General features: G+C 54.3%; 1 protein-coding gene across 10 annotated transcripts in view; it reads right to left on the reverse strand.

Moving 5' to 3' along the window:
• Positions 1-15071, reverse strand: part of Atp2b2 (ATPase plasma membrane Ca2+ transporting 2) — a 321778-nt gene that overhangs the window by 8751 nt on the left and 297956 nt on the right. For 5 of the 10 annotated variants that reach the window (XM_052721638.1, XM_052721644.1, XM_052721641.1 and 2 more), the window contains 6 exons: positions 11726-11832; positions 11029-11220; positions 7525-7738; positions 5877-6088; positions 5673-5780; positions 3261-3443 (listed from right to left, as the gene is read on the reverse strand). In XM_052721638.1, coding sequence (XP_052577598.1) covers positions 3261-3443; positions 5673-5780; positions 5877-6088; positions 7525-7738; positions 11029-11220; positions 11726-11832 — 1016 coding nt within the window. Of the gene's footprint in view, positions 1-1543; positions 1716-3260; positions 3444-5672; positions 5781-5876; positions 6089-7524; positions 7739-11028; positions 11221-11725; positions 11833-15071 lie in introns of all 10 variants that reach the window. The other 5 variants (XM_052721645.1, XM_052721642.1, XM_052721646.1 and 2 more) reach the window with 2 other exon arrangements.

Here is a 15071-nt window from a genome sequence, read left to right on the forward strand (position 1 = left end):
TTGTCAATGATTCAGACACCATCTGCTCACTTGTGCCTCTGCCTCAGCTGGGCTCATTTTGTGCCAATGAGAGAACACTATTCAGCCTCCTTGTCATCCTGTACACCAGGGAGGGCAGCACCATGGACGGTCATGGGACACCAGCATGGACTATCAACAGACTCCCAGAGATCTGTACCTCCTGCTGGAGGGCTCCAGCAGAAGAACCCTGGGCCTGTACACAGATTCTCCCTGCTCAGGGGCAGGGGGGTATGAGGCTGGGTGTTCTTGTTTGGGATAGGGGTGGGGCCCTTTCTAATGCATCAAGAGATGGCGTCTGCTTCTCATCAAGAAACCTAAAGGCTGGCTGGGGCAGCACACAGGTTGTGTCTACTTAAAAGGCCTGAACTGGCTGGGTGATGGTGGTGCACGCCTTTAATCCCAGCTCTCAGGAGGCAGAGCCAGGAGGATCTCTGTGAGTTCGAGGCCAACCTGGTCTACAGAGTGAGATCCAGGACAGGCACCACAACTACACGGAGAAACTCTGTCTTGAAAAAAAACCAAACCAAACCAAGAAAAAAAAAAAAAAAGGCCGGAACTGATGTCGTGTACTTTGGGAAGGTTTGAATGGAGGTACCTGAGGCCCTGGAGAGGTCCAGCAAAGATCTATACAAAGCCAGAGATGAGGAGCCCTAGGTCAGAGGTGGTGGTATGGGCGGATGTGCTGGGCAGAGGGGGAATGAAGAGGAGGTCAGAGTCCCAGGCTACCTCTCAGTAAGAAGAAAATGATCGGGGTAGACTAGCTCTTTCGGGACCAGCTGGTGCCCTGGTAGGGTATATGTGCCCCGCCATTTTCTACTTGAGATCAGATGGATGGAACAGGAACCTTGTCTCTTTCAGGAAGGGGTCAGGACTTCAACATGCTCCACACACTGTGGGAAGGGTTGGTCAGGCAGCTGGTGTGCTCAGTGGACAAGGGAGGGACATGGTGATCCCGAAGCGCTGTGGTTTCCTTGGTGGTCTGTCATTCCTGTCTGTGACGTTTGACCTGTGGTGATTGCTTGGCTCTTGTGTTGAGTCCCCACTGTGACTGTGACCCCTGAGAGGCTTCTACACTTGACCCACATTAACCCTTTGACTGACTGCAAGACCTCAGTCAGAGAACTCCGTTTCCTGACCAGGTAAGACACTGGAGTGAGGGGTGCTCTGTGCCTCTCTTGGTGACTGGTGCCTTCTGGCCTCGGGTGCTGAGGGGGACTGGGACCCTAGGGCTCTAGAACCTTCTTGACTACGTTGTGACCCTTTGACAGGCTCAGACCTGTTGACTGCTTTTAATCCTAACGGCCCACTGCTAGTTACAATCCTTGACACCCAGCTAACCCCACGACTGCCTGAGAACTCTTGACCAATGAAACTGTCTTCAGTGGCTGTGGCCGTTTCAGCCCCTGGGCCTCACAGTGACCCCTGTCCCCCCATGTCCTCTGGAATCCCGGCCCCTGCCCGCCTGCCCGCCCAGGAGCTGGCGTTGGTGGCACCAGCGGAGGCGGTAAGGAGTCACACTCACGCCCAGCTGCAGCAGGAGGAAGGCTGGTCGGAGAGGAAAGAGCATTGGATAACGACACGCGACTAGGGCTAGAGAGACTGGCTACGTCCTGGCTCTGGCTGGTGACGGAGGACTGTCTCCGCAGGGCCCCCTGGAAGGAGGCCCCGCTCTTGAAAGTATTGACTACTTCAATCTGCAACGGAGGAGAGAACGAGACAAGTTGCGAGAAGAAACGAACACCACAGCTACACAACTGACGGGCTCAACGTTCACACAACAGCCGCAGCCACGGCGACAAGGACGACACCACTTAGAACAGAAATACCAGACACACTCCGAGGCTCGGAAAGACATCTGCTCAGCTCCGGGCCCATCTGGAGGCCCCGGGGGTCCCAAGCAGGGGTGGGAGGGAGGTAGGGGGAGCGGGGTGTGACCTCTTCCCTCCGTAGTGGCCCAGGGGCTGGGGCGGAGGTGTCGGAATGGAAGTGCGGCTTCAGGCATAGAGCCAGAGCGATGGAGTGAGACCCTGGGCCGAGGTCTCGCTCTCCTGATTTACTAGCTAGGTGACCTTGGGAAAGTCCTGTTTCTTCTTCTTAAGGAAGGGCAATGCCATCCAGCTGGCAGAGCTGTAAGTGGCATAGGCCCACAACAGAGTTCGGGGAAGGCAGACTAGAGTGACTCACACCCACTCAGGACTATAATCATCAGGGGACTGTAGTGCCCTCTTGCTCCTGAGGTGTGAGGCCTGTGGGGCAGTGTACCTGGGAGTGCAGCCTCCCAGGAAATAGGGGCTGCCAGGGTCCTGGTCACAGCAGGAGAGCCCGGGCCTATATGAGGCAGTTGTGAGTCTAAAACCCACCCTCCTAAATTCCAGCTGGGCAGTGCAAGGGCTGCAGGGTCTAACGAGTCCCCGTGCGGTGTAAGGCACCCCAGTAGAGCTGTTAGCTGAAGTCCATGGAAACAGTGATTGGTCCACGCATCACTTGCCGGGATTGCTCGGGTGAGGGATCAGAGGGCGATGTCTTTCTGGGCAAGAGATCTCTTTCTTGGTTTCCCACAGCACGTTCATAAACTACACCTGCCCCAGGCACGGGGGCTTTGGGAGAACATGGAATGTGCATGTGTGTAGCCTTCCTGCACCATCGTGTACCACACAGTGGCCACGGAGCTTTTGTTCTGAGGCAGTCGCCTGCTTCTGGCTGGGCAGGCACTGTGCTCATGTTCCCATGTGTAAGCTTGGCTTGCATGTATACCTCTGTATATGGGGATTGTAACCTTTGTTCCACATCTAGGTGGAGTCAAGGGCAGTGCTTAAAGACCCTCACAGAGGCAGAGGGTGTGTGCATGTCTGTAAAGTTCCCTGGCTGGCAGTTTCCCTCCAGTATTGTCTGCCTCTCCTGGTTGTCATCCAGCCACAATAGAACCCTCACTCACCTCAGCCTTCATAGCCACCCCCATTCTCTCAGGGGCTCCCTCTAGAAAACCATGGTGGGTGAGACTCGTGTCAAACCCTGGCTAGTCTGAGAAGGCAATAATCTTCCTGAGGCTGTACTCTGCTTGTATAGCAGAAGTGATGTGTGTGCGTGCACTCATGGCTGGAGGAATAGTGAGGGCTCTTCTGAGGCCATATGACAGACATGGCTCCTCTGGCCACCCTCCCTCACATCTAGTGTGAGGGTGCAATGGGACACACTGGCCACACCCTCAAGTCTGGCCCAGCCCTAGGAGTTCCCCGCACCTGTGTCTGGATCCGATTCAGGCCCCGGAACCACAGGATCTGGCCACGGCGAAGCTCCCGCTCTGCGTGGTCTATTTCCTCCACGTCTTCATTTAACTCCTCCTCAGGAATCTCCTCCTTCTGTGTGAGCCGCCCCGCCTCCTTCAGAAACTTCAGTCTGCTGGTAGGGATGGTGGCAATGACCTGCAAGGGATGTACGCAGCAAAGGGTCAGGACTGAGTACTCTCTTTCCAGTCCCTAAGTCCCATTCCCTCCTTTTCTGCTTATCTGTTACCTAGTCACACGATAAGCTCCCTTTTTAACCTGCCTCCCATTCTAACTTTATTGTTTCTTATTAATGGCCTTTATACTCCACTTATTGAACACAGAGGACAGAATGGAACAACTTGGCCTTGAGGAACTGGCCACTGTGACTCAGAGTACCCCAGGAATACCTGGGTCATGTGACACAAGGCAAGTCAAGTTCCCCTGCTGAGCTCTGGACTCCTATTGGTAGCTTAGGAGTTGTGAGGACCCAGGCAGGTACTATGGACATGCTGTCGAGCCACTTTTGTGGATGTCCTTCAGTGAGCACAAGGCATCCTGGACCTGAAGGCAGGACGTGTGGGGGACACACTGATTCTTATTTTCCCCGAAGGGCTTGTTCCCCAGACTGAGGCCTGAGAGTCGGACATCGGAGGCCCCTTACACCTGTGAGGGCAGGCAAGGCTGGACCACTACACACTCAGGTTCTCTGGAAGTGCAGGGTCAGTGCTGGCTACTGGCATCAGCCTTAGTGCTCATGAGTTTATTCCCCTAGATGTTGAGGGACCCCTCAGGATGCAGGCCTCCAGGTGCCCAGGAAATAGGGGGAGGATCCTAATCAAATTTAGTGGAGTTTTTGTTGTTGTTGTTTGTTTTTAGAGACAGGGTTTCTGTGTAGCCCTGGTTGTCCTGGAACTCATACTGTAGACCAGGCTGGCCTCGAACTCACAGAGATCTGCCTGCCTGCCTCTGCCTCCTCCCCCCCCCCCCCCCCCCCCCGAGACAGGGTTTCTCTGTGTAGCTTTGCACCTTTCCTGGAACTCGCTTTGGAGACCAAGCTGGCCTCGAACTCACAAAGATCCGCCTGCCTCTGCCTCCCGAGTGCTGGGATTAAAGTCGTGCGCCACCACCGCCCGGCCCAAACTTAGTTTTTAATGCTCCAAAGATGTGCTACAGGCCATTTTGAATGGATCTGAACTTTATCTTTGAGTTAACATTGGCCACTGTAATTTCTAAACTTAATCTTAGCCAAAAGTCTGGGAGGTGGATCCCATTATATTCTCTGTCTCCCTGGGTTTTTGAGACAGGGTTTTACCATGTAGACCAGGCTGGCATCAAAGCAGTGGAGATCCTCTACCTCAACCTCCCACGTGCTGGGATTACAGGCATGAACCACAACACAAGCCGCCGCTGTATCACCACCTCCTCTTCCTTTTGTTTTGATTCTTTGCGATGGGGTCTGGATATGTAGCCCACATTGCCTTCAAATATGCAATCCTCCTGCCTCAACCTCCCGAGTGCTAAGATTACGAATGTGTGCTACCATATCTGGCTCACCGCTGTGGTTTCTTACTCTAGCCTAGAGAAAACTTGAAGAAGAAAATCATCTTAGGCCTATGATGAGTCCACTGCCTGGGCACCTTGGGAATAAAGTCCTTTTATCTCAGTTTACGGACAAAGACACTTCTCCCATGTAGTATCCTGGGTCAGGAGACTGAGATTCAAGCTATCAGCAGTGTGATGGTGTGTGTATACTTGTACGTGCATGCACAGGTGTGTGTATGCCGAGAACTTGGGCAGACAGAGAGAATGAAGCAGGTGGAAGAATGTTCTAGGATCAGAGGTGGAGTGGCCATCAGAGCGCCACAGGCCTACCCCAAGTCACACTGTAACATGGCAGGACATGTCCCTGCTCGGTGCCATCAGGTCACTACCCTTAGGATACCACTAGATGATCCCCCTTTTAGCACGTTGGTTTCAGGTTCTGAGCTGTGGCAGGCCCAAGCACCGAGGCAGCCTTGGTGCCTTAGCATCATGTTCCTTATATTAAATTTTCCATAAGCTTTGGTTTATGGCAAGTCACGCCAGTAATCCAACATTGCCTTTGGACATATATTTATGTTACATCAAACCGCTACAATTTAAAAAAGAAAACACCAGCAGCAGCAGCAGCAGCGAGAGACAGATAAGAGGTCAAAATCAGAGTGCTGGTACCCACGTGGCCTGCATTTGGAGCCTTGGACCAACTTGCTATGATGCTCTGTGTTGGGGATGGCTTTCCCGGGTAGGGACATGTCACAGCCAAGACCAATCCTGTTGCTCTTCCTCTTCCCTTGCTTTCAAGGCCCCCTCTGTCCACCCGCCCCACCCCCCTCCCCACACACCGACCTGGCCCCAGACCAGCTCTCCCAGGCCGATGAAGATGCACCACATCCACTGGTCCAGCTGGAGCGGGGAACAACTGAAGGGCTTCCCGCCAAACTGCACGATCACTATCTGCAGGTCAGAGATCGGAGGGACAGACACGGAGATGGCACGGAGGGCTGGGGGGCCGCCGCCTTGCCCAGCCCAGGTTAGGTGGGGGCTGGGTACCTGGATGGCAAACGTGCCCAGAACGATGGTGCAGAAGATAGGGTTCCGGAAGATTCCGTCAAAGACGTTGCGCTCGCCGTGGATCTTGCGGGCGTTGATCTCGTTGAAAAGCTGCATCATGACGAAGGTGTTGAAGATGATGGTGTAGTGCTCTGAGGGTGGTGAGTGCAGCGGCGCGTTCCTCCCACTGTCAATCTGGAACATCTTCTCACCTACAAAGGCAGAGAGTGGGGCCAGGCTGAGGCAGGGAATGGGGCGTGGCCTGTGGTGACTGCTCAGTAAGCCGATCCTGTCTCAACCTGTGGGTCATGACCTCTTTTTTTTTTGGTTTTTCGAGACAGGGTTTCTCTGTGTAACTTTGTGCCTTTCCTGGATCTCACTCTGTAGCCCAGGTTGGACTTAAACTCACAGAGATCCGCCTGGCTCTGCCTCCCGAGTGCTGGGACTAAAGGCGTGTGCCACCACCACCACTCAGCGGGTCATGACCTCTTTGGGGGTCAAACAACCCTTTCACAGGTGTCAGATATCAGACGTCCTGCATACTAGATATTTACATTACAATTCATAATAGTAGCAAAATTGCAGTTATGAAGTAGCAATGAAAATAATGTTATGGTTGGGGGTCCCCACAACATGAGGAACTGTATTAGAGGCTCGCAGCAGTAGGAAGGTTGAGAACCGCTGCTCTGGAGGATAAATGGCCACCTGCATTAAAAAGTGACGTTTGTTATAAATGTACCGGAGGACACAAATCCTTGAGGTAAGCCACTATAGCTCAAGCAAGCACGGCCTGGAGACCCATGTATTTGACCTGGTGCCCAGACTACGGTGTTCTGGGGAGGTAATAGAACCAGGGTCTCACGGGGCCCAAACTGCCCTTGAACTCATGATGTAGCCAAGGATAATCTTAGACTTCTGATGCTCCTGCCTCTGCTTCCTGAGTGCTGGAGTCACAGGCAGGCACCGCCACACCCTGCTCGTGGTGCTTAGGATGGAACCAAGGGCTTGATACAAACTGAGCAAAGACCCTACCACATTCCCAGCCATAAGGGAGGAGGGGAGCCTCTATGAGGTGGAGCCTGGTGGGTGGTTTCAGGCCATTAGGACCTGGGCCCACACCCCTCTCTGCTTCCTGGCCATGGGGTGAGGAATTTTTCTTCACTGTGTGTTGCTGTCTTGTTACTGGTTCCCAAAATGGAGTCACCTGGATGTGACCTCCTAGACCGAGAGTCCACATGATCTCAGGGACTTTATTTCAATGAAGGAAAGCTGACTAAGGCGCAGACTCTCTGAGTGGCTGGAGGAGCTGAGGAAGGAGTCGACAGCCCAGCAGGCTGCATGTCCCTCCCTAGGAAAGTCTCCATGAAGACATCTTCCTGGGGTAAGGAGTCGCTAGAAGGGGTCAGGGAAGAGCCAGGTGGCTTGGCCCAGGGCCTGGCTCTCAGGGACTAACAAGACTTTCATCAGTCCTGCCCAGGGCAGGGCATGGGGCTCCCTGTGTGCTGCAATCTACATTTTTCTCTTATGCCTCAGTTTCCCCATGAGCAAAACAGGATGGCATGTGTAAAGCCAGATGCTGGATGTGGGCCATGGTATATCCAAGAAGTTGGTGACCTGGCCACAGAGGGGTGAGGGTTGGGGTGCTCACCCACGAAGAGCAGGGTGAAGATGAGGGTGAGCTGGTAAACGGCGTGGCCCAGGATGTTCTTCATCATGGTCCGGGAGATGAGCGGCTTGTTGCGGCCGTAAGGTTTCCTCAGGAGCAGCGTCTCGGTGGGCGGCTCTGTGGCCAGTGCCAGGGAGGCAAACGTGTCCATGATGAGGTTCACCCAAAGCATCTGCACGGCCTTGAGGGGGGAGTCCTACGACAGAGGCAGGGAGAGGACCGTCACACAGTGAGCCACCACGGTGTGAGTACAGGATGGGCACGCTGCAGGGTCTCAGCAGTTTCCCACTACAGGGTGTAGGCTGCCCCAGCTTGGGTGCTCCGAGCATGTGTGTGGCAGGTTCTTGAAGCTTCTGCGGAGAATGGTATGAACTGCCCACCTCTGTCCTGGGCCCACAGGCTCAGTGGCCACAGCTCCCTGACTTCTGGTAGACTCAGCCACATCCTTGCCTACTCCCCTCCTGTTGGAAACCGCCACTCACCCTCTTAACTCCCCACTGCCTCAGCCCTTCAGTCTCAGGGGCTCAAGTCTCTCCTGTCCTGGAGATAGTGTTCTTGACCTCTGCTACCAATTCCACTTTACTTCTCACCCTCTTGAATTGGTTTTTATAACTATGACTCCAAAAGAAATGTACTATCATGATGGGAAGTCTGTCAAGTAAGAAAACCGGAAAGCTAACACAGAGGTGATCGCCACAACCATGCTGGTGTGGACACTGTCAGATTTACTCTGCTGAAACCAGGCTGGACAGAACATCCCCAGTGTACACTGACTGAATGAGCTGGTCCCTTCACTCCTCACAACTACAGGCCTTGCCCACAGCAGCCAGAGCTGGCCTCATCTTCACCCCATACCTTTCCCTAAACTCATATGTGACTTAAAATTTTTTTCTTTATTTATTTTATGTACATTGGTGTTTTGCCTGCATGCATGTCTGTGTGATGGTATCGGATCCCCTAGAACTGGAGTTACAGACAGTTATGAACTGCCATGTGGGTGCTGGGAATTGAACTTGGGTCCTCTGGAAGAGCAGCCAGTGCTCTTAACCACTGAGCCGTCTCTCCAGCCCCCATCTGTGACTTTTTTTTTAATTAATTATTTATTTTTTTTATTCTTTTTTTTTTTTAATTTATTTTGCAATACAATTCAGTTCTACATATCAGCCACGGATTCCCTTGTTCTCCCCACTCCCGTCCCCCTCATCTTCCCCCCAACCCCCCCCCCCCCCCCCCCCCCCCCCGCCCGCCATTCCCATCTCCTCCAGGGCAAAGCCTTCCCCACAGACTGAGGTCAACCTGGTAGACTCAGTCCAGGTAGGTCTAGTCCCCTCCTCCCAGGCCGAGCCAAACAATCCTGCATAGGCCCCAGGTTTCAAACAGCCAACTCATGCAATGAGCACAAGATCTGGTCCCACTGCCTGGATGCCTCCCAAACAGATCAAGCCAATCAACTGTCTCACCCATTCGGAGGGCCTGATCCAGTGGGGACCCCTCAGCCATTGGTTCATAGTTCATGTGTTTCCATTCATTTGGCTATTTGTCCCTGTGCTTTATCCAACCTTGGTCTCAACAATTCTCGCTCATATAAACCCTCCTCATTCTCGCTTATTGGACTCCCAGAGATCCACCCGGGGCCTAGTCATGGATCTCTGCATCCAGATCCCTCAGTAGTTGGATGGGGTTTCTAGCACGACAATTAGGGTGTTTGGCCATCCCATCACCAGAGTAGGTCAGTTTGGGCTGTATCTCGACCATTGCCAGCAGTCTGTTGTGGGGGTATCTTTGTGGATTTCTGTGGGCCTCTCTAGCATTTTGCTTCTTCCTATTCCCATGTGGTCTTCATTTACCATGGTCTCCAATTCCTTGTTCTCCCTCTCTGTTGTTGATCCAGCTGGGATCTCCCGCTCCCCCAAGCTCTCTTTCCCTCAACCCTCGCCCTTCATTACCCCCACTCATGTCCAGGCTGTTCATGTAGATCTCATTCCATTTCTCTGTCATTGGGCGATCCCTGTGTCTTTCTTGGGGTCCTGTTTTCCAGGTAGCCTCCCTGGTGATGTGAGTAGCAGACAAGTCATCCTTGTTCGGCACACTGAGGGACCTCTCCTCCAGTCTCTCTTGGCCCCAGCCTCCTAGTCACTCTCTTCCTTTTACATCTGTCTTCTTGGCCCCATGCATACCTGCCACCTGTCGGGGACAAACCTCTCCCACACCTGGCCTCCTTCTATCCAGAGCCCTCTGTCCCTTGCCATTGGCTCTACCCTTGACTGTCTTGTGGCCTGTGGACACCCCTCCAGGAAGCTCTTCCATTCTGAAAGCTTAACTGCTTCTTGCCTGTCTGCCTTCCCCGTGTTTCCCCTGCTGCTCCTGCTGCCTCACCCCTGCCCGGTAGGGCTGCGGCTCTGGGCTTTCTCCTGCCCTTCCACGTTATCTGATACAAGAACCTCAGGGTCAGGTGTGCGGTTTTTCTCACCAAAGCCTGCATGGCCCTGCTCAGTCAGGGACCTCGGGCCAACTGATCCTTGTCTCTGAATCTGCTTTCTTACTGGCATCAATCCAGGCTCCAGGAGGCTGTCATGGCAATGTCTCCAAGATACCACTAGAGGGAGCTTTTCACCCACAGACCAGGAGAGAGGCCCTTTGAGCAGAATGGGAACCCTCAACCCAACTCTCAGGGCTTGGGTGGCATCACCATGGTGAGGGTTACAGCAAAGGGGAGCCTATGGGGCACGTGGCCATGTGGCCCTTGGGGATGGCTGCACATTGGATTCTGGGTTGCCCTGTGGGTAGGAGCTTGTGTACCCAGGTGGTGACTGGGAGTAGTCAGCGCTCTGAGACTCCCTTAGAACTGAAGTCACTCTCCTTCCCCATGCCAGAAAGCCAGCTCCTGGGAGATGCGGTCTGATTATAATGTCAGGAGATGCCAGGAGCCAGGCTGAATGTCTGGCCTCTCTCTCCTCTGAGCCTGTTTCCCCCCTCTGTGAAATGGTACTCACTCCACATGGCTCCACCTGCCTCAGTGAGCAGCCTGTTGAGGACCTAGTAGCAGTGATCTAGACAGACAGAACCCCATTGCCTCCTCCACCCAACCCCACCTCTCCTAATCCACTCCACTCTGGAGCGAAGGCCCCACAGAGCCTGGCTGGATCTGGGTCCTCAGTTGGCAAAACTGATGTCTCTTGGGCCTGCACTGCCTCTGCCCACATTTCTGCCAGCTCCTGGAGCAAGGGTCAGGCTGCTGCAGGTGGCCAGATGGGCATGAGGTCTCATGCATCTCATTTCTGGGGCCACCCGAATCACACTACCTCTCCATGCCTCATTTCTAAACTGCAGAGGGCTGGTGGCGTCATGGAAGACTATGATGGAGTCCTGTTCTTGTGAGGCACATGCCACAACATGCGTCCATCCCCAGCGTTGCGATTCCAACAGCCTAGGATGTCCTGGAGGCTGCCCCTTCCCAGCCTTGGGTATGATGCTCCTGGGACCCACCTGTGTGATGCAGGCACCTGTGAAGGCCACAATCACGGCCACCACGTTGACAGTCAGCTGGAACTGCAGGAATTTGGATATGCTATCGTAGACATTACGGCCCCACATCACTGCCTTGACGATGCTGCTGAAGTTGTCGTCTGTCAGGATGATGTCAGAGGCCTCCTTAGCCACATCTGTGCCTGCAATTCCCTGTGGGGACAGGGACAGAAGCCTGGTGGGGCAGCCGGGGGGGTGAGTGGCTCTATATGGCCATTCTTACCTTACACAGCTTTAGTCCTGTGCACCTCACCCCTGACCTAAAGGAACCAGATCATTCAGACCACACAGAAGCACACATGCATATATGCGTGTACATGTGTACATGCATACAAACATTTACACATATATACACATGTGCACACAGCCACCACTCTGAGGCCAGCTTTCTCCCCAAGGAAGCCTGGCCTTGCCGCATTCCTCCTTGACCTCTAAGCACCCAGCACCTAGCAAGGCACTGCCTGCACCCTTCAGGAAAACCTCTGAGGCTAGGCGGGGGCTCAAAAGCTTTGGTTGAGTACAAGGTGGATGGCGAGGGTGATTGTGAAGTGTGTGCACGGAGTCTCACAAGCCGGTGTGAAGCTGTGGAGTCCAAGCCCTGCCATCCTCGCCTTTGAGACCCAATCAGACCGGAAGCCTCTCTCTGAGCTCCTCTTACCATTGCGAAGCCCACATCTGCCTTCTTGAGAGCCGGTCCGTCGTTGGTCCCATCCCCCGTCACAGCCACCACCTGCCGCTGCTCAGTGTGTGTGCTGTCAATGATGCCTAGGGGGCAAGAGGGTGTGCTCAGGGCCCCAGGGCCAGCCCTGGGCCTCAGCATGGCCTTCTGTCCTGTCTGTCCAGCCAGCCCCTCCCATCACTGCTCTTCCCAGTACTTTCAGAGGTACCAGGCTCCTCATTAGCCCAGGTTGGCTTGGGGCTGCCCGTCCTCCAGCCCTGTCTTTGCTCTCCAAGTCCTTGGCCGTCCTACCTAGAAACACAATCCCCTAGCTATTCCGCCCAGACCCAGGAGTTCTGTGCACCTTCAGGGACTCCACATCTGCTTTTCCAGTACCTTCTACCCGGGAACTCCAGTCACACACAGGGAGGCCATGGCCATGCCCTTTGCTAGTGATCCTGCCCCACTGGTTTTGACCTCTCTCTGCACATACATCGTCAATGAAATAATTGGTGGAAACCAGATTGAACACAGCCCCTCATGTCATCACTGTGGCTGTTGGCTTCCTTGACCATGTGCAGGCATTGCCCTGTCTGTGCCAGGCAAACAGCGGCAGCCTGCGGAGGCAGGAGACAAGTTCCCAGGTTTGGGACACCGTTCCCTCTATCCCACCCAAAGCCCAGCCTCCATGCCTGGTCCCTTGGGAGTCATCCCGGCTATTCCCACTGGCTGGCAGCCAGGGCAAATCCCACTCTCCCAGGCTCAGCCTGTTTGGACTCCTATCCCTGAAGCTGGCAGGTCAATCTTTGACTCTCCTGGGTCCTTGGCCAGCATTGGGCTCCTCCAAGGCAAGGAACTCACCAGGGCCTACACTGCATGGTTCCTCAGGGCCTCCCTGTGGTCATATCTCTATCCTGTGTCTCCTGGCCTCTCAGCAGGTGGTCCCACAGTGGACCACGCTCTTTTCTGTAGGCTTCCCTCCTGTCTTCCTAGTACCTCTCACCCCTGGGTATCCCTCCTCCACCTGTCTCTCTGGTCTCTAATGGTCTTGATTTTTTTTTTTTTTGTTTTGAGACAGGTTTTCTCTGTGTATCCCTGGCTGCCCTGGAACTCGCTCTGTAGCCCAGGCTGGCCTCAAACTCAGAGATCCACCTGCCTCTGCCTCCTGAGTACTAGGATTAAAGGTGTGTGCTACCTTCGCCCAGCATCTAATGGTCTTATTTCTACCAACACATAGATGGGTGCCCTGGGTTCTTCTTCTTCTGAGGCTTCCCTGCCCCCCATGTGCCCATCACCCCACAGGGCTCTAGCTTAGGCTCACATTGTCCTGGCTCAATGGCTGTCTGTCACAGATGGTACTACTAGAATGTCAGAGGCCCTGACTCAGAAGTCTTACATTAAATGTTAGCATCTCCCCAGGTCTGTCATGCCTGACACCCAGGTAAGGGGTGTGGGCCTGTAAACAGGGTCTGTACAGGAGCACCCTATGGGATTCCCTGCTGTTTCTCTCCACATCAGATCCACACATAACCTACTTGGATTCATCTACCCACAAAGACTGCACCGCACCACCCAATCATACTGTAGCTGCTGCCTTTGGAACATCCCAGTGACCCCTCTGCCTTCAGGTCACTCTCCTAAAGCAGATTGAGCTTCCTATACATCATTCTTCCTTTCTTGGCCTTCCTATGTACTCCCCCTCCCCCCCGCCGGGTGACAGTGCCACCAGCCCATGGTGGCCAAGGTCAATCTCCCTTGGTCTCCTCTTGTTCTCTCCCAAATGACACCAGGGACTCTGCACAGTGTAGTTCCCTGTGCTGTCTGGGACACAGAGCTGCCCCCTGCCCCACCCCACCCCCGGGGTTTCACATCCTCTCCAGCCTGAGCAGGAGTTCAGTGGCTGGAGGACAACTTTTGCATTGTGCAGTGATATGGCTTAGTGCCTGTCTTGTGGAACCTGTCCTGTGGAACCTGTGCTGTGGAACCTGTCCTGTGGAACCTGTGCTGGGGAACCCATGCTGTGGGACCTGTGCTGTGGGACCTGTGCTGTGGAACCTGTCCTGGGGAAACTGTGCTGGGGAACCTGTCCTGTGGGACCCGTGCTGTGGGACCTGTTCTGTGGGACCCATGTTGTGGGACCTGTGCTGTGGAACCTGTCCTGGGGAAACTGTGCTGTGGGACCTGTGCTGTGGAACCTGTGCTGTGGGACCTGTGCTGTAGAACCTGTGCTGTGGAACCTGTCCTGTGGAACCTGTGCTGTGGAACCTGTGCTGTGGAACCTGTGCTGTGGGACCTGTGCTGTGGGACCTGTGCTGTGGAACCTGTGCTGTGGAACCTGTGCTGTGGAACCTGTGCTGTGGAAACTGTGCTGTGGGACCTGTGCTGTGGAAACTGTGCTGTGGAACCTGTCCTGGGGAACCTGTGCTGTGGGACCTGTGCTGTGGAACCTGTGCTGTGGAACCTGTGCTGTGGGACCTGTGCTGTGGAACCTGTGCTGTGGGACCTGTGCTGTGGAACCTGTGCTGTGGGACCTGTGCTGTGGAACCTGTGCTGTGGGACCTGTGCTGTAGAACCTGTGCTGTGGAACCTGTGCTGTGGAACCTGTCCTGGGGAAACTGTGCTGTGGAACCTGTGCTGTGGAGCCCGTCCTGTGGAAACTGTGCTGTGGAATCCGTCCTGTGGAACCCGTCCTGTAGAACCTGTGCTGTGGAACTTGTGCTGTGGAATCCATGCTGTGGAACCTGTGCTGTGGAATCAGTCCTGTGGAATCCATCCTGTGGAAACTGTGCTGTGGAACCTGTCCTGTGGAACCTGTCCTGTGGAACCTGTGCTGTGGAACCTGTTCTGTGGAACTCATCCTGTGGAACCTGGGCTGTCCATAGTGAAGGACCAGCTAGAGCACACAGTAGTTCTTCCATAAATGCTCAGTGACAGAATCAGGGAGTGAATTGATGAGTTAGTGAGGTGTGAGGGTGAGCTAGAGTCCTCTGCTGCAGAGTCTGTGAGTGAGGGAGGAGGGTGAGCTAGAGTCCTCTGCTGCAGAGTCTGTGAGTGAGGGAGGAGGGTGAGCTAGAGTCCTCTGCTGCAGAGTCTGTGAGTGAGGGATGAGGGTGAGCTAGAGTTCTCTGTTGTCTGTTGTCCTGGGGTTCCGTGCTATCCATAGGCCACATCTGCTTCCACCTTTAAGACACATGAATCTAAGATGCCTAGGGGTGATCCCAGGCAGAAGTAAGAAACCCACCCTCTGGACAGTTTACAGATGGGGAAACTGAGACCCAGAGTGGACAGACTTGCCAAGGCCTCAGAGAGGGTAGTAGGAGTCCTGTGAACCAGGGCTGTGACTACA

This window comes from Peromyscus californicus, unplaced genomic scaffold, assembly GCF_007827085.1.
Source record: "Peromyscus californicus insignis strain IS unplaced genomic scaffold, ASM782708v3 Scaffold_6__1_contigs__length_162567912, whole genome shotgun sequence".
Lineage (NCBI taxonomy): Eukaryota > Metazoa > Chordata > Mammalia > Rodentia > Cricetidae > Peromyscus > Peromyscus californicus.